The following is a 24,968-nucleotide window of genomic DNA, read 5'->3' on the forward strand; positions in this document are numbered from 1 at the left end:
AAAAGACACTGTTCCTGCTAAGACAGGATATGGACGAAGTAGTGCTCACCATGGACCCACTGATCTGGCATTGGGATAAGTTCTCATGGAAGAGCTTGTACAATTCCTCTGTTGGGACACAGTCCCTGCAGGTGAGAGCAAGAACCATGACAGGGAACAGCCTAGAGCAGGCCAGGTTATGGTACCCAAGGGCATACCTTTGGCTCAGGTCTGGGGCAAACCAGGCTGGGCCAGTTCATATCACCCACTGGCAAATCTGAGAGCCAGAAATAGTATGTGGATCATGCTGAATTGGCCACAAAATTCACATTAGAGATGGAACTGGCAGCTGGTTGGACTGCCTAGGCTGTAGCTCCCACCCATGCAAGCTTCAACTGGGGGCAAGCTGGGCCGGGACATGATGCAGCACTCAATGGCAAATGCCAAGCTGATCTATGCTATGCCAGACTGGGCCACAGCACATAACCATCACAAGTGAGACCCATGGGAAAGCAGGCAAACCCAGTAGGGGGCTGCAGGGAGCTCCCCCACTGAGCCACTACTCCCAATGGTGCATGTGAGAGCTGGTATTTGGGCAGACCATTCCGGGCAGGGCTAACATTTGTTGGCCTGCATGTTTATGGGACAGGGAAAATCTAAGGTGGGCAGACTGTACCTACTGGTATGTGCATAAGCCAGAGTGGGTGTGGGTTGGGTTGGATGGGCTTTGCCACAGTATCACCTAGCAGATGATGCCTCCATAGGGGGTGGGGCAAATTCTTCCAAGCTAAACTGCAGAAACTCCTGGAGAGTGCAAGATCAAGGGTGGGAGAGAGCCCATGAGGGAAATAGTAAGCACCTCTCTAATAGACTGCAACACTCATTGGTATGTATAGAAAAGAGGGCTAGAGACAGATCTGATCCAGCAATATGAACCACCAACATGTGCTTAAGCTGATTGGGGTGATGGAATGTGCTGGACCCTCTATTGGCATGCACACACAAGAATCAGATCTGGGATCACATCAGATCAAGTTTCTTTGGGGATCCCCCCCCCCCAACCAACTGAATCACTGGATTCAGAACTCCAACCATGAAGAGAACTGCAGGTTCCATGGACTGACAATGGAGGGTATTTGTTAGAACCAGGCCTCCTCAGTGGCTTCGATGCAGCAGTGAACAGCATATTCAGCTGCACACAGAGGATATGGTAATACATTGGAGCATGCAGAGGACACTTGTACCATAACAGAGCACGAAGAACAGAACAAGCTAATCAACTACCCCAGACAAGTGCTGGAGGTGAAAACGTGGACAAATGGAAACTCTAAGATGGACTGTATCAACCAGTGGATTCTGGACAGATTTCATTGTGCTTGAATGGCGAGATCGGCAGTAATTCAGAACTGTTGAACTATCAAAACCTCAGAGCATGCTCCACATCAGGGATCATGGGATGGTTGGGAGACTGGGTGTTGGCTTCTCCCTTTATCTCCTCCTTTCCCCCAGACACAGGGAGGAAAAACAAAAAAGGAAAGGTGGAAATGGTGATCTCACCTAACTCCCTGTACCCTTGACCAACCAGTCTATACAACAATGTAAAAAAATCACCAAAAATAAAAATAATTTTAAAAAGAAATTAAACAGTCCTCAATTGACAAAGTATTAAGTACAGTGGTTTTTTAATTCCTAAAAAAAAAAAAACACAAAACAATTTACTTTCTTAAAAGTGAGAATTACAAAGCAGCAGTCAAAGCCAGCCAGACAGAAAGATCTTCCCGCCACTGGTTTACTCCCCATGTGGCCACAAGAGGCAGCAAGGTCCAGGACAAAACCAGGAGCCGGAACTCCATTCTGATCCTCCACAGGGGTGCAGGCAGAAAAGGAACTGGGACATTTTCTGCTATCTCCCAAGCACATTAGCAGGGAAGTAGATCAGAAAGTGAACATCAGGGACTTAACTGGTCCTTATATGGAATGCTGGCACTGCATGCAGCAGTGTAACATGTTATCTCAAAACATGCCACAAGGATGGCTTAAGTAAATCTGGTAATCAAATGTCAGGTTGCTTTTCCCACTGAACCTTCTACTCATCCCATACCTGATATGCAATGATGTTATCTAGTATTTTGTATAATGTAAATACCACTGCTGGAAAACTAACCTTGAACCTAGATGGAAAGATATTTACACTGCTTTTACAATGTCACTATTTATTTGACAGGATGAATGACAGAAAAACAGATATTTTGTACAATTTTTTTTTTCTGAATGGATTTACTAGCTGTGGCTGTGTCAGACTGACTCCAGGTCTCCCTCTTGTATCTCACATGTGAGTGGGACATATGCAAGGACTTATACCAACACCAGATGCTTCTCAGAGGCATCAGTAGGAGGCTGGGTTGAAAGGGTGAAGTGGCCAGGACTAGAATGAGGTGCACTGTAATTGCATGCATTCACCCCACCACACTGACACACCCTTACACTGTTTTATTCATTTTAATACCGCTGTCAGATTATTGTCAATATATCTCAGACAGGGCAACTTGCAGTAGTCTAGTGGCTAATGTTCCCACCTTGAACATGTCAGGATTCTGTATGGGAACCAGTTCTGATCCCGGCAGATCCACTTCACATCCAGCTCCCTGCTTGTGGCCTGGGAAAGCAGTCGAGGATGAGTCAAAGCCTTGGGACCTGCACCCATGTGGGAGACCCAGAAGAGTTTTTGGGCTCCTGACTTTATTTTGGCAAGTACAGGACATTTCAGTCGCTTAGGGAGTGAATCATTGGATGGAAGATCTTCCTCTCTGTCTCTCTTACTCTCTGAATATCTGACTTTGCAATAAAAATAAATCTTTAAAAAATAAACAAATCTTTATATATATACACAACAGAAAACCTGGAGAGGAAGTTTCAATCAGCTTTGATAGTTCCAATGTTTAGTTATCAAAATTTTACCTTCTTTCTCTCACATTTTGTTTCATTTTTGCTTAAAAACTATCATCATACTCCTCAAATACAATGTAAAGCAAGCTGAGAAGTAAACATACAACTTACTGAAGGTGTGTTGGTGTTCTCCAGCCTGGGAAGCATGTAGCAGGCTGCAGGGCTACACCTGCAAGAGAAGGTGGAGACAGGGAGTTATGCATTGGTGTTGATGGTTCCTAGCCTCTTCAGTGGTTCCTGCTGTGCTAAGCAACATCAACTTGGAGGCAGACACAGTGGCTGGAAAATAAAAGCCGTCAGCTTCCCTGGACAAGAATAGTGAATTACAAGTGGCAAGAAGGCATCCTGGAAATAGAATCAATAATTCCAATAATTGGCAGTGATTAAAGTCAAGTAATCATTAGGTCAATGCAAACAATTACTATTTATTTAAAACTAATGTTACTGGGACTGGCACTGCAGCCTAGTGACTAAGTTCCTCACCTTGCTATTATGCCTGGAACACAGTGGGTGGGCTCCAAGAACCCTCTGGGAAACCTACATAGATTCCTGTTGCTAGATCAAGCATGGCAGAACCCTGACATCTTGGGAGTGAATCAAACAGCTGATGGAACATCTCTCTTCTCTCTGCAATTTACCTTTCAAATATACATAGTATTTATGAAAATGATTGCAAAGAAACATACTGTATCTAGAACAACATATTTTAAGTTGATTTGAGGGTATATCTTGGTGAGTAATAAAAAATTACATTTCAAATTCAATTAAAAGAACTTCACAAAGACACTGCTACAACAGACATTTTTATACATATTTGGGCATTCAACCTCCTTTTTTTTCTTCTCCATTTTATTTTTAGTTTTATGATACAATTCCATGGGCTCTGGGATTTTTTTGTTCCCGGGCACTGCAATATTCTATGCCATATGACCAGCAGTGATCTAGCACGCTACACCACAATGCAAGCACCAAAGAGTAGCCTCTTTGACTCATTACTAGTAAAAATGTTCTCACGTACCTTAGGTGTCTGATCATATATATGTTTTTTAATATCTTCCACCCGATGATTAAATCTCAAAGTGACCGCAATGGCTGATATGCACTGATACAAATCCAGGAGCCAGGAAATTCTTCCTGATCTCCCACACGAGTGCAGTGTCCCAATGCTTGGGGCTGTACTCGACTGCTTTCTCAGGCCACAAGCAGGGAGCTGGATGGGAAGTGGGGCTGCTGGGATTAGTACTGATGCATATGGGATTATGGCGTGTTCAATGTGAAGACTTTAGCCTCTAGGCAAGCAAGCTGGGCATTGATTGTAGTTTTTTTTTTTTTTTTATATTATTACTTCATCTTATAAACTTTTCTTCAAAGACAAGCACATTAATGTTCCCTTTCCCCAAAAACTCTGGACCTGAAATAATCACTGTAACTCATGTCACTGATGTGTGGTATGCCTTATGCTTACATTTATATTCAAATGCAGAATACCCTATAGAGGAAAATCACATTTAATGCAGATTGAAGTTTGACCTAGTAAAATGCACCTGAAATTTTTAAAATGATTTATTTTCTCCATTTACAGTGCTAAAAATCACCTAAGAACTCAACACAAAATTTACAAATTAAATTCATTGTTTTTCAATTATGACCATCACCATCATCAATTTTTTTTCTGCAAAGCCTTTCTTTTTTTCTCCATTTTTTAAGTTATATTTTTGACAATCTTTACATAGTTAATTAGGGTAAAAAGGTTCAAGGGCTACAGGAAAGTGGGTAAGACTGTTATTTCCACATTGTTTCCTTCATGTATCTGAGGTAAAGGGGGATTGTAAGGGTGAAGCCCCACCCAGTCTCCCACCCATCCCAGGTCCCTTATGTGTAGTATGCTCCGAGGTGTTGCTCAAGTGTTTTTGATAGTTGAACAGTTATGAATTGCAGCTAATCCCACCACTCCAAGCACGAAGAAATTGCTGCAGAACCCACTGGTTGACACGGTCCTTCATAGAGTCTCCATTTCCCCAGTTTTTCACTGCCAATATATAGCTAAAGCACCACCATCAATTTTTACCTATTTATACCTTGTAAAAACTATTAGAGTTGATCACAGTAGTAAAGTTTCTGCTTGGGAGCAATACAACCCAGAGTGCCTGGTTTGAATGCAAGCACCATGCCTAATTCCATTCTACCTGCCTGCACAAATCCACCCTGGGACATCACTGAAATATGAAGTTCAAGCAGACATTTCAGTTATGTTGAATACTTAGATTTAACACATAGCTTCCAGCTAGTAACAAATATTTATTTATTTGAAATGCAAGCAGAGCTTACATCTGGTGGTTCATGCTACCTACACTTACAAGCGCCAAGCTGAGTCAAGCCAAAATTAGAAAGGATTTTTATTATTATATTTTTATTATTATTTGGAAAAAGTCAGGTATACAGATGACTCAAGCCTAAGGTAGAAATGAGGAATTGCATCCATGCTCCCATAGGGATAGCTAGAAACCCAGTTTGGTGGGACATTTTTGCTGTCTATCCAGGAAGTTGCTAATTAGAAGTAGCCAAATCCTATGCTAGCAATCTTGAAGGATACCATGGGTATACATGTCACTTAATAAACATGCTGTACTGCCATACTTGTCTCATTAGTTCCCAGTTTTAACTTAATCTAATATGGTACAACAATTTGGGTAGGAAACCAGCTTCTGACAGTAATCTTTACATGCTGTCTGTCCTGGCCTCTAAAACAAAAACACACAACAAGATGGCAGCAGCATCCTGTGGCTAAGCATCCACCATCTGTGCTGTCATCCCATATGGATGCTGCTTCATCTTGGGCCGTTGTGCTTGCAATCCAGCTCACTGCTAATGGCTAGGAAAGAAGTAAGGATGGTCCAAGTCTTTGAGCACCTGTGCTTGTGTGGAAGGCTAGGATAAACTCCAAGCTCTTAACTAGCACCAGCACACCTTCAGCTAGTGAGGACAGTTAGGGAGGGAACCACCAGATGGAAGATCCCTCTCTGTCACTTCTTCTTTCTGTTTCTTTTTCTGTAATGCTGCCTTTCAAATAAAAATACATTTTAAAAGAATGTTTATTTTGAAGAAAAGAAAAGAAAAAAGAAAAGAAAACCAGTCCTCTCTGGACTTCTCCGTAATACCTTTAATACTTCCAGTCCAAAGTCACTGCAAATGTGCTGCTTCTCTAGAGATTCACCCTCAAGATCAATCAAGAGCCTCATCAAACTGGCAGGCCCTGGGCCCATACCTCTCAGCATGACTCAGGAGAGCAGGGTTCTGGCAACAGGCAACTGAGCACAGAAAAAGCAGAGATGTCATCTGCTGGCAGTCAGCAGGAGGTGGAGGGCTGTGTTCTCAGTTGCAATTGCCTGGCATGCAGATCAGGGAGGAACCAGTTCTAGCATCAAATAACACTAAGTCTCCCTGCCTTGACCAAATCTTGGAATTTTCTTCAAATACGTTTTTTAAAGAAGGGAACTGCCAGAAACTATGGTAACTGAGAATGTTTCAAAATGCCTTAGGTTCCTTTAGAAAAGGATGCACATGGACACAGGAAACATCACGTGAGGGTACAGGAAGGTGGAGGCTGTGAGTTGGCCAGGGAGGGACCTCAGCAGAAACCAAATCTAATACCACCTTTTCTTAAGCTTTCAATCATTAGAAACTCAAGAAATGCATTACTGTGATTCAAGACAGACATTCTATAGTGTATTTTTATGGCAACCACGGTACACTCCTATTTTCCACTATACTTCTTATTGCCAATGAGAAAGAACCCACCATCAGAGCAATATAGAAACCAAAGGTTTTGACTTTAGATACCTAACACTTAAAATAACAACAGCAACAACAAAGTCAAATAAGCAACTTAATTACTGATTTCAAAGTCCCAGAAAAATTTAAAGAACAAGAAAACAAAACAAAACAAAACAACCTAGGAGTAGTTACAGGAAATTCAAAATAATGATTGGTGAAGAAATGAAATGAATTAACTATATTAAGCAATACTGAAGACAATGGAAACACTGAATTTTTTAAAGACAAAATTAATAAACCTTTAGCTAGATTAAGAAAATTTAAGGCCCTGCAGGGTAGACTAGGGGCTAAAGTCCTCACCTTGCAAATGCCAAGATACATATGGGCGCCGGTTCTAAACCGGGCAGCCCCGTTTCTCATCCAGCTCCCTGCTGTGGCTTGGGAAAACAGTCAAGGATGGCCCAAAACCTTACAACCATGGACCTGTGTGGGAGACCCAGAAGAAGCTCCTGGCTCGTGGTTATGGATCAGTGCTGCTCATGCTGCTGTGGCCACTTGGGGAGAGAATCAATGGATGAGAAACATTCTTCTCTGTCTTTCCACGACGTTGTATATCTTATTTGCAATAAGAATAAAATCTAGGGCTGGGCAGTGTGGCCTAGCAGCTAAAGTCCTCACCTTGAAAGCCCCGGGTCCCCATATGGGCGCCGGTTCTAGTCCCAGCAGCTCCACTTCCCATCCAGCTCCCTGCTTGTGGCCTGGAAAAGCAGTCGAGGACAGCCCAAAGCTTTGGGACACTGCACCCGCATGGGAGACCTGGAAGAGGTTCCTGGTCCTGGCATCGGATTGGCATGTACCAGCCCGTTGCGGCTCACTTGGGGAGTGAAACATCGAATGGAAGATCTTCCTCTCTGTCTCTCCTCCTCTCTATATCCGGCTTTCCAAAAACAATAAAATCTTAAAAAAAAATTTAAAAATTAAAATCTAGGGCCCTGTGCAGTGGTCTAGTGGATAAAGACCTCGCCTTGAAGGCACCAGGATCCAATATAGACACAGGTTGTAATCCCAGAAGCCCCACTTCCCATCCAGCTCCCTGCTTGTGGCCTAAGAAAGCAGTTGAGGATGGCTAAAACCTTAGGATCCTGGACCTGTGGGGGGGACCCAGAAGTGCTCCAGGCTCAAGGTTTCAGATCGACACAGCTCAGGCCGTTGCAGCCACCTGAGGAGTAAATGAGCAGAAAGAAGTTATTTCTCTGTCTCTCCTAATATATATATATATATATATATGTATATATATATATATATATATATGACTTTACAATAAAAATAAATCTTTAAAATAAAAAAAATCTAAAAAAGAAAGATAAAAGACAGATTTATGTATATAAAAGTGGAAAAGGAACACATTAAAACTGCTTTCACAGAAGTATAGTGATCAGAGCTATTTGGACCAGGTGGGTTCTGCCACAATCCCATGTGGATGCCACTCCAAGTCCTGGTTGCTTCATTTCTGATCCAGGTCCCTGCTAATGCATGTTGGAATTCAGAGGATGTCCCATGGGCTTGAGTCCTGTGCTGATGTGGGGGAACTGGAAGAATTCACTGACTCCTGGTTTCAACCTGGTCCTGCTTTAGCCATTGCAGTCACTTGGAGAGGGATAAAACCGATGGAGGTCTTGCATTCTAACTCTCTCTTTTTCTCTGTAACTCTGCCTTTCCTATTGACAAAATTGATTTTTACTGGAAAGAAAAAAAGAAACACAATGGATCACTAGAGATTACCAACAGCAATTATAACCAAATAAGTTGTTCATCATTTCTGGATACTTAGTATTAGCCTACCAAAGTGAATCAGAAAGACACTAAAAACCTGACAAAATTAACAGTAAGTAACAATGAATCAGAAATAAAATGTCTTCAGCCAAAGGTCAACAGCAGGTGTTTCCATTACTAAATTCTACCAAATTAACACCAAATTTTCTAGAATTATTGTAAACCATTGAAAGGAAAAAAAACAGTTCCAAATTTATCCTGGGCCTAACAATATTTAGATTCCAAAACTAGACTGAATCAACAGTGGGTGACTTAAGTTACATATGACTGTGTTTCAAATTGACAAACACAATGTAATTGCTCAGTCAAAATGCAATCTCCATTGTAGTGTGATTAGACTTCGGTGTATTTATTTCTTAATGTTCTTTATAAAATAACTTCATACCCTAGAAGTCTAGTTTTAAAAAATCATAAACCAAGATAATCAAGATGGCAGAATTCTTTGAGGACATATTTAAACGGACGGAAAATCATTTAATCAGGGTGAAGCAGAGAGGACATATTTCAGGAAATAGGAAAGGACAGAACAACAGCAGAGGGGTACCTGGAGACTGACAGACACAGGACAGCAGCGGACAAAATGGTGTGATGTTGCAGTGACTGATACTCCAGCAGCATGGCGATCTGAACTCCACCAGCAGCCGGAAATCCACCAGCAACCAGGTGGGGAGGGCCTTTCATTGGGAGCTCAGGAGGTGAACCCAGACAAAGACCTGTCCATCCTGCTGGTCCGATTGATTTGACCAGGAGCAGAGACAGGGCAGCAGATCTCAGATGGGCAGTGCGAGAACAGAATGGATGCATCTCTATTTCCAGACAAAGATGGACTTACAACAAAATTGTTTACTATATCTTGACAATAGGATTCTGGACTCTCTGCAATTGTCCATGCCCGCAATGTTGGACATATGACTGAGTATGAAGAACTAAATGTTAGTAAGAGGAACTAGGTGGGGGGGAGGGGTTTGGGGAGGGCATAAGGGAATATGCTGCAGTATCATAAAATGAGAGCAATATTAAAAAGATATAAAAAAAACTTCAAAAATATCATAAACCAGTAAAATTTCCTCACATATTACACATAAAGTGAATTCAACAGCACCATTCAATGCACACATGATAATCAAAGCGTATGTAGCCTGAGGATGTAGAAAATAGGGCCACAAATGCAAATCAACACACCAAATGCTTCACACAAGCAGGATGAAGGATAACATTATTAAAACCATCTTTCTGAAAACATTCTGTAAAATGCTACATTTATTTTACAATAATGTACGCAGACAAGTTGAGCAAACCTACAAATATTCAAATATACATCAACTGAGGTATACTGGTATATTTCTTACAAGATCCGCAATCAAATAAGGATGTCAACTTTTCACTGTTGTTTAATATTTTCCCAAAGAAAGTAAATAACAGAAGGAAATAAAATGCACCGAAATTGGAATCAAGAGACTCAGCTTTATTTGCTTTTGAATACTTTTTCCCTGATTTTGTTGATAATGAAACCTAATGGACACCAAGACTGTATTCAGCCACTAAAAATAAAATATTGTTATTCACTGTAAAAGAAATGAAACTGGATAGAATAAAATCAGGAAAATGTACAAACAGATCTAGCATGTTGTATATATATATAAGTCAAAAACTCCCAGCTGCACTTTGAGTGGTGCTTATTACAGACTGAGAAGAGTGAGGCCTGGGGAAAGGAAGGAGGTAGAACAAGTAGCAAAGAAAGTGAGACAGAAGGAACAGGATCCAGTGTCCCGTCCCAGTGTGTGGTGACTACAGTTCACAACAGGATAAGCTTATGCAGAAAACTAGATGGAGCACCCTGTTTCCGTAAAAGCAAAGATACATGGAAAGCCTGGGCACCTGGTTTACTCAGCTTAGCCTGTATATGTACACAAACACTGCACTGTACCTTGCAATAGTATTGAAGTACTTCGTGATCAAAATTATGTAGAAGTTTTAGAAATCAGATTCATCCGGGCACAGCGATGTGGCCTAGTGGCTAAAGTCCTCGCCTTGAAAGCCCCGGGATCCCATATGGGCATCAGTTCTAATCCAGACAGTTCCACTTCCCATCCAGCTCCCTGCTTGTGGCCTGGGAAAGCAGTCGAGGACGACTCAAAGCTTTGGGACCCTGCACCCACATGGGAGACCCAGAAAATTCCTGGTTCCCAGTTTCAGATCGGCACACACCAGCCGTTGTGGCTCACTTGGGGAGTGAATCATCGGATGGAGGATCTTCCTTCCTCTGTCTTTCCTCCTCTCTGTATATCTGACTTTGTAATAAAATAAATAAATCTTTAAAAAAAAAAAAAAAGAAATCAGAATCATCCCTTCACAGTAACAATATCTAAAAAATTTAAACTGTCCGGATCTACACAGTATAAAACACATTTAGTGCTTTTTAAATTCTTTATTCTATTTTTGTTTTGTACAGTATTTATTCATTTTCACTGGAAATTCAGATTTACAGAGAGGAGACAAGAGAGAAAGACTTCCCATCCACTGGTTCACTGCCCACATGGCCACAACAGCTAGAGTTGAGCTGACCTGAAGCCAGGATCCAAGAGCTTCTTCTGGGTCTCTCATGCACATGCAGGGTCTCAAGACTTTGGGCTGTCTTCTACTCTTTCCCAGGTCACAAGCAGAGAGCTGGATAGTAATTGGAGCAGCCGGGACAAGAACTTGTGTCCTGACACATGCAAGATTGGGACTGTAGCAACTAGGCTATCATGCTAGGTTCTTTTCTTTTCCCAGGATTTTATATAATCTTAATTAAATTTTTTCATCTTTCATTATTATCATTTTATGATAAATTTCCATAGTCCCTGGGATTTTCCTTACTCCCACATTTTGATTATTTAAAACAATTTATTTATTTGCTTAAATGTGAAAATTACACAGCAAGAGCCAAAGACAGACAGACAGATCTTAGCTCCATTTGTTTACTCCCCATGTGGCCACAAGAGGCAGCAAGGTCCAGGTCAAAACCAGGAGCCTCAACTCCATTCTGATCCTCCGCAGGGATGCAGGTGTCCAAGGAACTGACACATTTTCTGCTATCTCCCAAGCACACTAGCAGGGAACCACATCAGAACGTGAACATCACACTACAAATGATGCCCCTCACATGCTTTTCAACAAATAATAGAAAAATTAATCAAAAAGTACAACATGATTTTTGAATGTTGGGTTGCTGAAAGTGTTTGACACCAAATGACGGTACAAACATTCACTTTCTCCATTCTGATGCCTTTTAACATATACATCTTTATTCAAAAGGATACTACTAAAAATGAACAAGATTGTTGCTCTTGATATTAAGTAAAAAGAATGACAAAAATTACACACAGCATAGGAGAAAACAGTTGAGACCATTCCTGAACTTCTCAAGAAATTGGGAGTATACCTGAAATTCTACAGAAATGAGACAGTGTTATTTACAATTGGGTTTAGATTATTTGTAAATATACTTTACCGACTCTATGGAAACACCCACAAATTCAGGAGATACATCCTTGATATCTTCATAGAGGACAGAATATGCACCATCTAAAATATTCAGTTAAAATGAGGAGATGTGGACATCTAATAGAGTGGATGAGAAACTGCTTAAGAGACGCTCACCCTACACTGGACTTCCTGTGTTTGTGTTATGGCTCCACAACAAATTCCATCTTGCTGCAATCTCACTCTCTGGATGCAAGCAAGAAATTTCTCAAGTATGCGAGGCTTTTCACCTGCTAAAATGGACACAGATTTAGTTCCTGGTTCCTGTTTTTGCCTCAACTTTGTCACAATCTTGCAGGAATTTAAGGAGTTAACCAGCAGATGGTAGATCACTCTCCATAAATTTTATAAATGAAATGTACTAATAAGATTTTTTAAAATCAGAAGACAAAAAGAAATAATTTAAAAACAAGAATTGGCATGGATGTTTGGTGCACTGTTTCACACACAGTTTTCAGGACCACATGCTTCTTCCCAGTGATTCTAAATAGAGCAGCACATTCTTTAAAGGAAATTCTCATAGAACAGCAAGGGAAGGTGCACACCGACTGGCAGTAATCAGGACAAGTTAATGCTTCAGTATCAGTGCCCAGCCAGTGGGAACAGCTACTGAGCAATGTGGTCAGAGATCTCAGTTAACACTACATGAAGAAAATAAAGTCAATCCAAATCCTAGAGAAACTCAAAATAAGTGCTCATGGAGGAAATGTTGGACTGTAATCCTTCCACTCTACAAATACTTCATACACTTCAGAATTTATGCACAGTCTGTAACATAATATTGTGTTATATGCAAAACATTTGCAATGAATTAGCATATGAGAAATAAAAACCAAGACAAGTACTGTCATCACATCAAAAACTAAAGCAAAGGCCAGCATTGGGGTATAACATATAAAGCTGCCAACTGCAACACCAGCATCCCATATGGAATCAGCTGTTCCACTTCCAGCCCAGCTCTCTGTTCACCTCCTGGGAAAATCAGTGGAAGATCATCCAGTGCCTGGGCCCTGATCACCCACATGCAAGCCCTGGAGGAAGCTGCAGGCCCCTGGACTCAGCTTGGTGCAGCACTAGCTATTTTAGCCACCTGCATAGTGAACCAGTGGGAAGATGATCACAGCCTCCTATTTTTCTTTAAAGATTTATTAATTTTTATCACAAAGTCACATATATATACATAGAGAGAGAGACAGAAGAGAAAAGACAGAAATATAGTCTGTCCACTAATTTACTCCACAGGTGACTGCAATGGCTGTGCAGTCACTGTTCAGCTGTGCCAATCTGAAGCCAGGAGCTCTTCCGGGTCTCCCACAGGGATGCAGGGTCCCAAGGTTTTGGGCCATCCTCAACTGCTTTCTCAGGCCACAGGAAGGGAGCTGGATGGGAGGCGGGGCCACAGGGATTAGAATCTGCACCCATATGGGATCACGCAGTGCTCTATGCAAGGACATCAGCTGCTAGGCCACCTTGCTGGGCCCTGTCTCTTACTTGAATTCTCATTTGAACATACACAAATAAAACACACAAAATTTTCTTAAAATAAACAAAGACATATTTTGAAGATTTATTTACCATACCATAACACTTAAAAAAAACTTCAGTTTATGGAATCACAAACATCAATTGTCAGACAGTACTAGGATTTAGTCACCTCTGGGGATGGAAGATCAGAGAGACTGAGACATGAATTGACAAAGGCATTTTCTCGATAGGTACGCAGCTGATATTGTTTACAGTCTCACTGAAAAATTACAGAAATAAAGTTGTCAAGAATTTACTTTTCTTTCTGTGAGATCATTGCATAAACTCAGGTTCCATGCAAGAGAGCAAAGATGTAACATCCCAATCAGGGCACAGCATTCCTGCCTAAGTGAGCAAACTGGAAATCCAAGCACCAGAACATGACCGAGAATGAGCTCTGGGAAGCAGCCTGCTTACACTTCACAGGCAGACCCACACTCGGCAGCTTCCCCATGTTCCCAGGCCTTGGGGATCACTCTCACTGAGGACACAGTGCCCAGGGGGGCTCACTGCACTAACTGGGGGAATCCTAAGCAGCCAAAAATATGGCAGTGTGGGTCCAGGAACTCCTCACAGCCTGCAGTGTCTCCTCCAGCATTTTAGCTCTCTGATGCAGAACATTTAACTACAACTTAAGGTTGCGTTCACTGAGACTGGTTTTATAACATCATTTGTGCTATTTTTGCTCAATAACAATTTACTACCAACAACTAATCACAACACAATTCAATTATTTCATCATCTGCAATTAGCAGAGGCCTCAGGGTCAAGGCTCAATCTCTATATACAGGTGCAGGTTAATGTTAGTGGATAGCAGGTGTCTGCTTTTTCAGGTCTTCTGTCCCCTTTAAGAAGTTATGTAGACGGCCCAGAGCAATATCCTAGCTGCTAAAATCCACTCCTTGCAGCGGTCAGGATATCATGTAGATGCCAGTACTAATACTGGTGACCCGGCTTCCCATTCAACTCCCTGCCCGTGGCCTGAGAAAGCAGCTCACAACAGACCAAAGCGCTGGGACCCTGCACCCACATGGGAGACTAAGAACCAGAATCTGGGTTCCTGGCTTGGATCAGCGCAGCTCAGGCCTTTGCAGTCACTTGGGGATTGAATCAATGAACAGAAGGTCTTCCTCTCTGTCTCTGCTCCTCTCTGTATATCTGCTTTCCAGTAAAAATAAAATTAAATTTAAAACAGACCCTTCTCCCAGATATTGAACACAAATAATATTAACATTTATTAAACCAGTCAGATATATTCACATTTTTTTTACCCTTTCTGCCACCAGAATTGAACCACTGCAAATATTCACTGAAATAACTTATGAAACCAGTCACAAATACACTCACAAACTGTTAAGTTTTCTAGGCCACCAACACTTCACCTTCACAAAAATTCTTTCTAGGTACAAATTATCCTCGGACTAAAGCAACTTGTGGATGCAAAACGAAACTGCTGTGTATCCCAAGCTCACTACCCTAGGATTTACCTGGGCCTTTGCCAAGGTTTTACTCCCTAGGTAGCCAAGGCTGAGAGAACTCAGAGTGCATCAATCATTTCTCTAGATGACATTAATATGTCACCAAGGAATGGAGTTCTGAATTAGCAAAGCTCCGAGGGGCTTAGCTATATTAAATAGAAATGGAAAACAACAGATGCCCTCAAGTTTAAGGGCATCAGCTGCCACTCTGAATGGAAACCCCCAATCTACTGCTCTCCTCCAGGGGAAATGAGTGAACCAGAGGATAATTTAGTCATGCTTTTTGTTACAGAGTATTTTGAAACTCAGAAAAACAAAAAGAGGTAGTGAGGACCATGTAAAAGTTTCAATAGAGGATCACAAGTTGAAAATAAATATGTCAGGTTTTGCACACTGGTCCCCAAGCCACTGTCTGCTGCCTCCCAGCCTGGGCAGTAGCTGCACACTGCATTTGCACGGAACTGAAACCCAGGCATTCTGAGGGAGACACAGGAGTCCCAATGTCATCTTAACCACTGTCACACACACCCACACAGGGCAGTGAGGACTTCCTGTGCTGTGTCAGGTGGCCATTCACTGCTTTTCTCCAATGGCTACTGTTCACAGCAAACAGTGCTTCTAAAGAGCTAATGATTATTTCATGAGATAGAAAAAAAAAAAGACAATTTACTGAATTGTATCTTGCAGCAAATAGTGCATAGTGTTGTGATTTTTCAGGACACAGAGCAGCGCTTGGCATTGAGGCAAGAGTTCTGGACATTCAGAGATTTGCTCGCTGCCTAATGCTCTTTGCTGAGCCTGACTTATTCCCTCTACAACTCATGGAACATTTAATCCCAATCATGAGACTTAAGGGAATGGGTGACAACATAGCAGAAGTCATCAGGATAAATCAGTAGTGCTGCCTTAACAGCTCCTTCCTCAGGTTCTTCTAGAGAAGCCCCTTTGCGTGAGTCCCCGTGCACTCCCTTGGCTTGTCTACAAGGTCGTTGTGCCACCCCAGGCCTCTGCCAAGCACAGCGCCACATGCTGCCCCTCAACCTTGCAGCAAAACTCGCAGGAAAAGAAGGCTGTTTGTTCTAACTGCTGGAGTCTGTGCTGCTCTGGTGTCAGCAACAAGAAAACTGCCCCAGACCCTTAGGAGGAGCTTCACTGAGGACTGAGCTGGGGGCTTCAGATGCTGTGGCTCAAGTCAAGACCTTTTTTTTTTTAAGATTTTTTTTTAGTATTATTATTGGAAAGCCGGATATACACAGAGGAGAGACAGAAAGGAAGATCTTCCATCCGATGATTCACTCCCCAACTGAGCCGAAACGGGCCGGTGCGCGCCAATCCGATGCCGGAAACCTGGAACCTCCTCCGGGTCTCCCACGCAGGTGCAGGGTCCCAAAGTTTTGGGCCGTCCTCCACTGCTTTCTCAGGGCACAAGCAGGGAGCTGGATGGGAAATGGAGCTGCCGGGATTAGAACCGGCGCCTATATGGGATCCCGGGGCGTTCAAGGCGAGGACCTTAGCCGCCAGGCCACGGTGCCGGGCCCCAAGTCAAGACCTTTAAACAATAAAAAGGAAGTCCTGCCCAACATGAAGGTTGAATTGTCCCCGGACACTCCCACCTCCTCACTGCACAATGGGTTCAACTGGGAGTCCTAGTGTTCAAGGTCAGTGTTGCAGAGTGCGGACTCCAAGGGCCCCCTCCTGGCCCCCGCCCGCCCGCCCCGGGGCCTCAGGAGATGCTCTCACACACTCACCCTTCCCAGCTTCTCACGAGTCGGGGGTCCTGCAGAGGCTCCTGCGGGGAGGGAGCTCAGAGGGCAGCACTGGCTCAGCCACCTGCGCCTCTCCACCAGCACAACCAGCAACGTGGCGATGGCGGCGCCCAACAACAACCTCCAGCATGCTACCACAGGGCTTCCCGCGCGCGGTGATTGGACCGTCCCATAGACCATGAGCACGTCAGAAAATGCGCAGCCAATCAGAAGCACAAGGGGTAAAGGGGCAGTCAGCTAGGATTCTGGAGGGAGGGGGAGTGAGGGGCGGGGCTTCACCTCAGGCGGGAACGGGCCTCCTCTCTTGCAGCTTGAGCCTTCTAACAGCAGGGGCGGCTGTCGCCTCACACATCAGTCCACCTCCTGGCCTCTCCTTCTCTCTGCTTTAGCATCCTGTTCAAATCTATAATCCCAAAAATGTGTGACAACAGTCTCAAATTACAAATCACAGAGTATACAATAGATTCCGGTATGTCATTGTAGTGGCTTTTTGACGTTAGGTAATACGCCTTTTAATATACAGAACTGAAAATTCAGTATAAATTAACCTTTTAATCTCACTTCTCTGACAATCATTTCCTTTTCCATATATTTTTAAATTTTCATATTGCTCCACATTGTTTCTTAGAGGTACATAGTAACTTGATTGTATATCTTGAACTCGTACCTGGAAATCTTGCTTGATTCTCTCATCAGTTTATGTTTGGTTTGCGTAAAAGGCCCATTAGTATATATTGATAATTCTGCCACTATGCTACAATATATTAATCAATAAATTATTGTAGTAATATATTTTGATAATCTGCCACTATGCTACCATTTCCTATCTGTGTTTAAATTCACAGATAGGAAATTGTGATTATATATTCACAACAATACTTAAGAAACCAAGTGAGAAGGCTTGTCAAAATTTCATCCAAAGAAAGACTTTCAAGTGTTATATGTGGTAAACATTGTGTTTGTGTTTCCTGCTTATGAAATACATGTATTTCAGTGACTTGGTTTCCACAATTTGTGGCTTTTGGTTTCTGTTTTAAAATATCTTGCTCGTAAATATTTCAGAAAATTCTGTTCTAATCTAATGAAAGCTTCCATGTTTTATGAAGGATGATGTTGTTCATATTCCTGAAATTGATTATTTACATGGTGTGTCCTTTTTAATGACTTGGACTAATTTTTTATAAGAATCATTTATTTTTCTGTAGCACCCAACAATAAGAATGAGAATGAGTGAGTGCTGGTCAGGAAAGGCCACTGTTCCTGCTAGGACAGGAGGTAGACTAAGTAGGGCTGGGCCTGGACCCACTGGTGTGCGTGAGATCTGCCAGGGAGGGGTTCTGATGCAGGAGCTTGGGGAACACGTCTGTAGGAACACAGTCCCTACAGGTAAGCCCAAAAACTAAGACAGAAAGCAACCCAGACCAGGCCAGGTTAGGATACCCACTGGCATGCATTTGGCTTGGGTCAAGGGTTGAGCCGGGCTGTCAGATCTGAGAACCAGAATTGTGTGTGGGACATGCTGGTTAGGGCTGCAATATCAGCTAGTTCACATTAGGGCTGGTAGTAGGCACCTGGTAGGGCTGGCCTAGTGTGTATTCCCCGCAGTATGAGCTGGAACTGGGGATGAGTCAGGCCTGGTCAGACTAAAACATCCACTGACTAATGCCAAGGTGAGGTGGGCCATGCCAGTCTGGGCCACAGTGCTCAACCAGCACATGTGAGCCCCAGGGTGGTGAGGAGAGGGGTGAGCCCTGTAGGAGGACTGAGAGGGGCTCCCATGCTGGACCACTCCTCCCACTGGTGAGCCTAAGAGCTGGGATGGTGGCAGATCAGACCTGGCAGGGCTACAACACCTGTTTGCCTCATGTGAGCTGAATCAGTGGAAAGCCAGGCTTGACTGACTGTACCTAGTGGTATATGCATAAGCCAGAGTGGGTGTGGGTTGGCTGGGCTTAACCCTAGCACCAACTGGCAAATTCTGTCAAGTTTAATTGCAGAAACACCTGGAGAGTACAAGACCCGAAAGTGGGAGAAGGTCCAGTAGGGAAACAGTGGGCACTTCCCTCTTGGGTTGCCACTCCCAGTGGGGAGCATGAGAACCAGGACTGGGGCAGGCATGGCTAGACAGAGTGGCACCTGCAAGCACTGGATAGTGGTTACTGGATAGTGGCACTGGAGTGGAGAGTGGGGCTGGTTGGGATGAACTAGCCTTAGGTGCCCACTGACATATACAAGAGCTGAATGGCATGGGGGACAGACTGAATCAGTCTGCTGTACATACCAGCAAGCATGGGAACCAGGGCAGGGGGCAGGCCTGGTGGGGGTGATTGTGAGTCTCTCTGACTAGGCTGCAGCTGCTGCTGGTTTACATGAAGGCCGAGTGTGTGCGGGGCAGGACAGGGCTGTGCTGCAACACCCATGATTTCAATAGAAACCAGGCTGGAGACAGAACTGACCCAGCAATTGCAACCACCAGTGTGTACACTTGTGGATTTGGATGACAGATTCTGCCAGACCTGTATGAGCAAGCACACACAGGAACAGGTCTGAGGTTACCCCAAATGAGGTTCCTTTGTGGATCCCCTCCCCTCGACAACTCAATGAATGGATTCAGAACTCCAATCACAGAGAGAATTAGAGGTTCTATGGTCTGACTGTGGAGTTCAAATATTTATGTCTGTATTCCTTACCCTCTGTTCAGTGCTTGGGTGGGACAATAAAGATGTTAATTCTAAGATGCTTTGCATTTCTAATTGTGTAGCATCAAGAGTTTCAGGAGAGGTAAGGCCTAGCAGTGATGGAATGTGGGCAGAGGAGCCAGGGAAAAGTGAATGTGTGCAGCTTTGTAAGTGTGTCCAGATTACTTGCTGTGTGTCTCTTAGGATAACTTACGTTGCTGGGGAAGCTGGGACATAAATCTTCAGTTTAGTGGATAGACTTCAGAGTAATGACCATTTGTTCCTCTTGGGGTTTTGATTAACTGGATTGTTGTATGGATTTGTGATTTGTTCTTTCTAGTAGGCCCTGTTATCATCAAGCTCAGTTAATAAAGACTGCTTAATAAACCCTAGACGTGTCTGGAGTGATCTCACTCAAAGCCCACAACAAACATAATAGCTAGCCATTTGTACCCTATGAACAACGTTTGTATATGATTAAATTTATCTTTTAAAAATATATTTATTTTATATTTATTGCAAAGTCAGATATACAGAGAGGAGAAGATACAGAGAGGAAGCTCTTCTGTCCATTGACTCACTCTCCAAGTGGCCACAATGGCCAGAACTGTGCCCATCTGAAGCCAAGAGTCTGGAGCCTCTTCTGAATCTCCTACATGGGTGCAGTGTCCCAAGGCTTTGGGCCATCTTCAACTGATTTCCCAGGCCACAAGCAGGGAGCTAGGTGGAAAGCAGGGCTGCCAGGATTAGGACAGGTGCCCATATGGGATCCCGGCATGAGCAAGGCAAGGACTTTAGCCACTAGGCAACTGCACTGGGCCCTAGATATAACTTTTAATGTAATCTTTGAAAAAAGTGCCAGGCCTAGAAGAAAATGGATGCAAATTAAGCCTATATTACAAAACATTAGACAATTACAATCTCTCCCAAGCTAGTATGTAATGAGTTTTAAGTTGAAAATCCTAATTTGAATACTTGAGGTTTAGAACTTACGAGTGAGAAAAAATTGTCAGGTTTCAACCTTTGTTCTAGTAAACATTTGACCTGGGCACTTTAGTTTCTGTTGACATGTGGAGGTCACAAATTTTGAAATAATTGAACTCAACACAATGGAACACGTGAAATTGTATTTGCTGCATAAAATTGCAATCCGCCAATTAGAAGACATGCAAAGAAACAGTGAAGGGATTAGCATGTAGCATTAGAATATAAACTCACCACAGGACAGGTAAATGTAAGTCAACTTTAAAGTATCCCTGCAGGGCCTGGAGTGAAGGCCTAGTGGCTGAAGTCCTCAACTTGAATGTATCATGATCCCATATGGGCACCAGTTCCAACCCCAGCAGCCCCACTTCCCATCCAGCTCCCTGCTTGTGGCCTGGGAGAGCAGTCGAGGATGGCCCAAAGCCTTGGGATCCTGTACCCATGTGGGAGACCTGGAGGAAGTTCCTGGCTCCTGACTTTGGACTGGCTCAGCACCAGTCATTGCAACCACTTGGGGAGTGGATCCGTGGAGGGAAGATCTTCTTCTCTGTCTCTCCTCCTCTCTGTATATCTGACTTCACAATGAAAATAAGTAAATAAAATAATTGTCCATGGAGTTGCTTTTTTGTCTAGCATTACAATTGTAATTTATGAAAAAAAAAGTATTTTGAGAAACTTACAGAATTGTAAATCATTATCTAAACTCATTTTACTTCTGAAAATGCTACAGTAGTTTTGCATTCAAGTATTAGATTAAAAAAAAATTATACTTTCCCCAATCGTTGTAAACCTTAAGAGACTATGGAAGACATTCAGCCTGGAACATAAAGCACAGCATGAAAAACATTTCATTACAAGACTTATCTTCATCATTGTATAGATTGCAAAAGATTTAAACTGGTTGTTAGTTATAATAATCCAGCAGTTTGTGGTATTCTAGTAAGACTTTATACAACTTTACACCTTAGGGCAGAGGCAAGTAATGAACTTGTTGTATAGTTCTAACAAGCCATGTATCGACAATTGGTGTATGGAAGAATCTTGAGTAAATGAGTAGAGAAATCCCTAAGGATTTAGTAAATGAGGAGGACATGAAGAGTGCCTCAGAGCAATGAGGCCTAGCATAAACTGAAGAGGGAGATGGAAAACATGCCCTGTTGAGAGCCTGGTCAGTGGTACAGGCTGAGCCAGTACAAGCTAACTAACTTTTACCTAGATGTACAAAGCTTCTGAATTTGTCTTTTTCTGTCACCTGAGCTAATTTGGGATTCCTGAGAGGCCCTTATGGTGACTGTAAGAGAGGGAAGGGGTCCAAAACTAGAACTAAGGACACAGAAATCTGCTTTCCTTTGCCCAGAGGGAAACTTAATCTTCCCTTCCACTATGAGAACCACCCGGGGCTTGGTGCTGATCTGAGGTGTCACCAAAGCTTGTGGAGGGCCTTGAACCTGCAGAGGTTCCTGAGCTGCACCTGTCCATGTGGGAGATCCAATAGGAAATGGCTGACCCCGAAGTTCTTGGCCTTTGAGGACAGTCAAATCTCCAAGGACCTCCTTAGCAAGTGGGACATGGTGCTGGGAATACTTTCTGACAATCCTTGGCAAAGTGTCCACTGCTTCTGCAGTGAGAAGAACTTGGGAGGCTTCCAGAGGTCTCACTGGGACCAGGAGTATACACCTCTCTTATCCTCCTGCTCTGCCACGGGATCCCCTCCTGATCTCTGTGATAAAAAGCAAACAGACAAACAAACAAACAACAACAAAACAAAACATGATGACCACCTTTCAGAGGTTGCCCAGGGTGCTCTCAGGTCCCATTGCAAAGAATCTGTGATCTCTACATCACCTGTTCTTCTCTACACAGTTAGGATCTAATGGAATATACTTAAAGTCTTCCTCAAACATTTTAGTAAGGTGCAGGATTATTCTATGTCTCCAATCTATCAGGGATTTATTTAAATCCAAAAGAAAAGATTTAGCTTAGTAATCTTCATTTCTAGCATTTCTATCTATAAGTCAGTTAAAACAGACCACATAGCTAACATTTTTACCTACTAGTCAATTAAAGATATCAAATAGCTAGCCACATAGACATGTAGATGTATACCAGGTAACACACATTACAAAATGATACAGTATTTGTAACAACTTTCTAAAAATCTGGTGTTTTAAACTTACCAGTTATTTACAATTACACCTTGCCCTTCATAACCTGAGTTAATGATATTTTCCATTGGAATCTATAGCTTACTGTTTAACTTTCAACTTTATCACCAATGAATGCAGTAGTTCTGTCGGAACCTTGAAAATGAAGCACCCATGATTAGAACTATATGAAGCAGACATCTACATTTTACACAGCACCGTGAAATTGATAATAGAACTTTATACACACTTGTACTTTTTTTTAAGTTTTATTTATTTTTATTACAAAGTCAAATATGCAGAAAGGATGAGAGATAGAGAGGAAAATATTCCATCTGATGATTCACTCCCCAAGAGAGCACAATGGCCGGTGCTGCACCAATCTGAAGCCAGGAACCAGGAACTTCCTTCTAGGTCTCCCACACAGATTCAGGGTTCCAAAGCATTGGGCCATCCTCGACTGGTTTCGCAGGCCACAAGTTGAGGACCTTAGCCGCTAAGCCTCGCTGCCGGGCCCACACACTTGTACTCCTTAGGCCTCTAGGCCATTCTCACTAAGATAACAATTGTGACAAATAATGCAATAAAATCATTAGACCTGTGTGATGTTTAGACATTTGTACTAGTAGCACCTTGTTATATTATCATTTCTTTTTTTTTTTTACGATATACTTTATTTACTTTACTTTATTTTCATTACAAAGTCAGATATACAGAGAGGAGGAGAGACAGAGAGGAAGATATTCCCTCCAATGATTCATTCCCCAAGTGAGTGCAATGGTCAATGCTGTGCCAATCTGAAGCCAGGAGCCAGGAACTCTTCTGGGTCTCCCACACGGGTGCAGGGTCCCAAGGCTTTGGGCCATCCTAGACTGCTTTCCCAAGCCACAAGCAGGGAGCTGGATGGGATTTGGGGCTCCTGGGATTAGAACCTGTGCCCATATGGGATCCCGGCGCTTTCATGGTGAGGACTTTAGCCACTTGGCCATGGCGCCAGCCCCACATTAACCTTTCATGATTATATCCTAAGGTTGTACCACTTAACATCTTGACAGTATCTCTTAATATGATCCAAATAGCCGAATCAGTGGTCATCCCCACAACATTAGGGATAAATCCTTTGACATTCCCAGCAGGCCTCCTTGGGAATACCAAAGTCCACAAATTTCAAACTTCTGAGCTTTTAAATGACTTTCATAGATGCCAAAAAGGCTTAAAATTTCTGGTTGGAATAGGCACAATATTGATGAATTGATTATTGACACAGTGATTGCTCAAATAATTCCAACCCAATGGAAGACTGGGAAAACAAAGATTACCTTAATAGAACAAAAACTATATATGTGGCTTGTCACCAAGCCAAACAAACTAAAACTCTTGGAAGAGAGCTATCACATTGGTTCATTCCGTACCTTGAAGCAACTTGAGTCAGAAATGAAGTTTACTGGAGCTAGCTAGCTAGAACATTTTAGTCACCAATACAAAGAAAATCACTTAAAAGGAAATGTCTAAAAACTTGCCTTTGACAAAGGATCGGTTTCTAACTCCATGTACCAAAGACAAATATTTAGAAAATGCTTTATGCAATATGATCAATTATACCACACATCCTTTAAGAATTTGCTATTTCCTAGGCCTGGCATGGTAGGCTAGTATTTAAAGTCCTTGCCTCATACCTGCTGGGATCCCACATGTGTGCTGGTTCTAATCCTGGCAGCCCCACTTTCCATCCAGCTCCCTGCTTCTGGCCTGGGAAATCAGTTGAAGATGGCTCAAAGCCTTGGGACCCTACACCCTCGTGGGAGATCAGAAAGAGGTTCTGAGCTCCTGACTTCAGATTGACTCAGATCCAGCCATTGCGGCCACTTGGGGAATAAATCAATGGACAGAAGATCTTCCTCTCTGTCTTTCCTTGTCCATATATATCTGACTTTGCAATAAAAATAAATAAAAATTTTTAGAATTTTTTTCAAACAACAACAAAAAAATAAAATGTGTTGTTTTCTTGTGGGACAAAATATCTTACAAATAATGCTTTTTGCAAATAGGAACATAAATAATTCACTACGTAAGAATACAAGTAATCCCACAACTTGAAATAACTTTACAATTAGAAGACATCTTGACCAATAAACATAAGCACCAGTGTACATTAACCATTTTAAAACGTTTTGAAACAAAGACCTTTGTACCATGCAAATATTCATTCACTTTAACAGAACACACAAACTCACATGCAGAATTTACTCTTCTTTGTAGCACAGCTTTAGGTATACACAGTGACATTAGGGCAACAAATTTTGCATAATTTTATAACTTCACAATGTACTTCACAAG

The 24,968-nt window shown here is 42.5% G+C and overlaps 2 protein-coding genes across 2 annotated transcripts in view; one reads left to right on the top strand and one right to left on the bottom strand.

The window, feature by feature from the left end:
- Nucleotides 1-24,968, top strand: part of LOC131481044 (zinc finger protein 260-like) — a 242,443-nt gene that overhangs the window by 84,611 nt on the left and 132,864 nt on the right.
- LOC131481038 (zinc finger protein 793-like) overlaps nt 1-24,968 on the bottom strand; it is a 390,937-nt gene that overhangs the window by 21,252 nt on the left and 344,717 nt on the right. The window contains exon 2 of the mRNA XM_058668242.1: nt 3,037-3,094. Within this exon, the coding sequence (XP_058524225.1) occupies nt 3,037-3,072 (36 nt within the window). The 5' untranslated portion in view covers nt 3,073-3,094. The remainder of the gene's footprint in view (nt 1-3,036; nt 3,095-24,968) is intronic.

This window comes from Ochotona princeps, chromosome 8, assembly GCF_030435755.1.
Source record: "Ochotona princeps isolate mOchPri1 chromosome 8, mOchPri1.hap1, whole genome shotgun sequence".
Lineage (NCBI taxonomy): Eukaryota > Metazoa > Chordata > Mammalia > Lagomorpha > Ochotonidae > Ochotona > Ochotona princeps.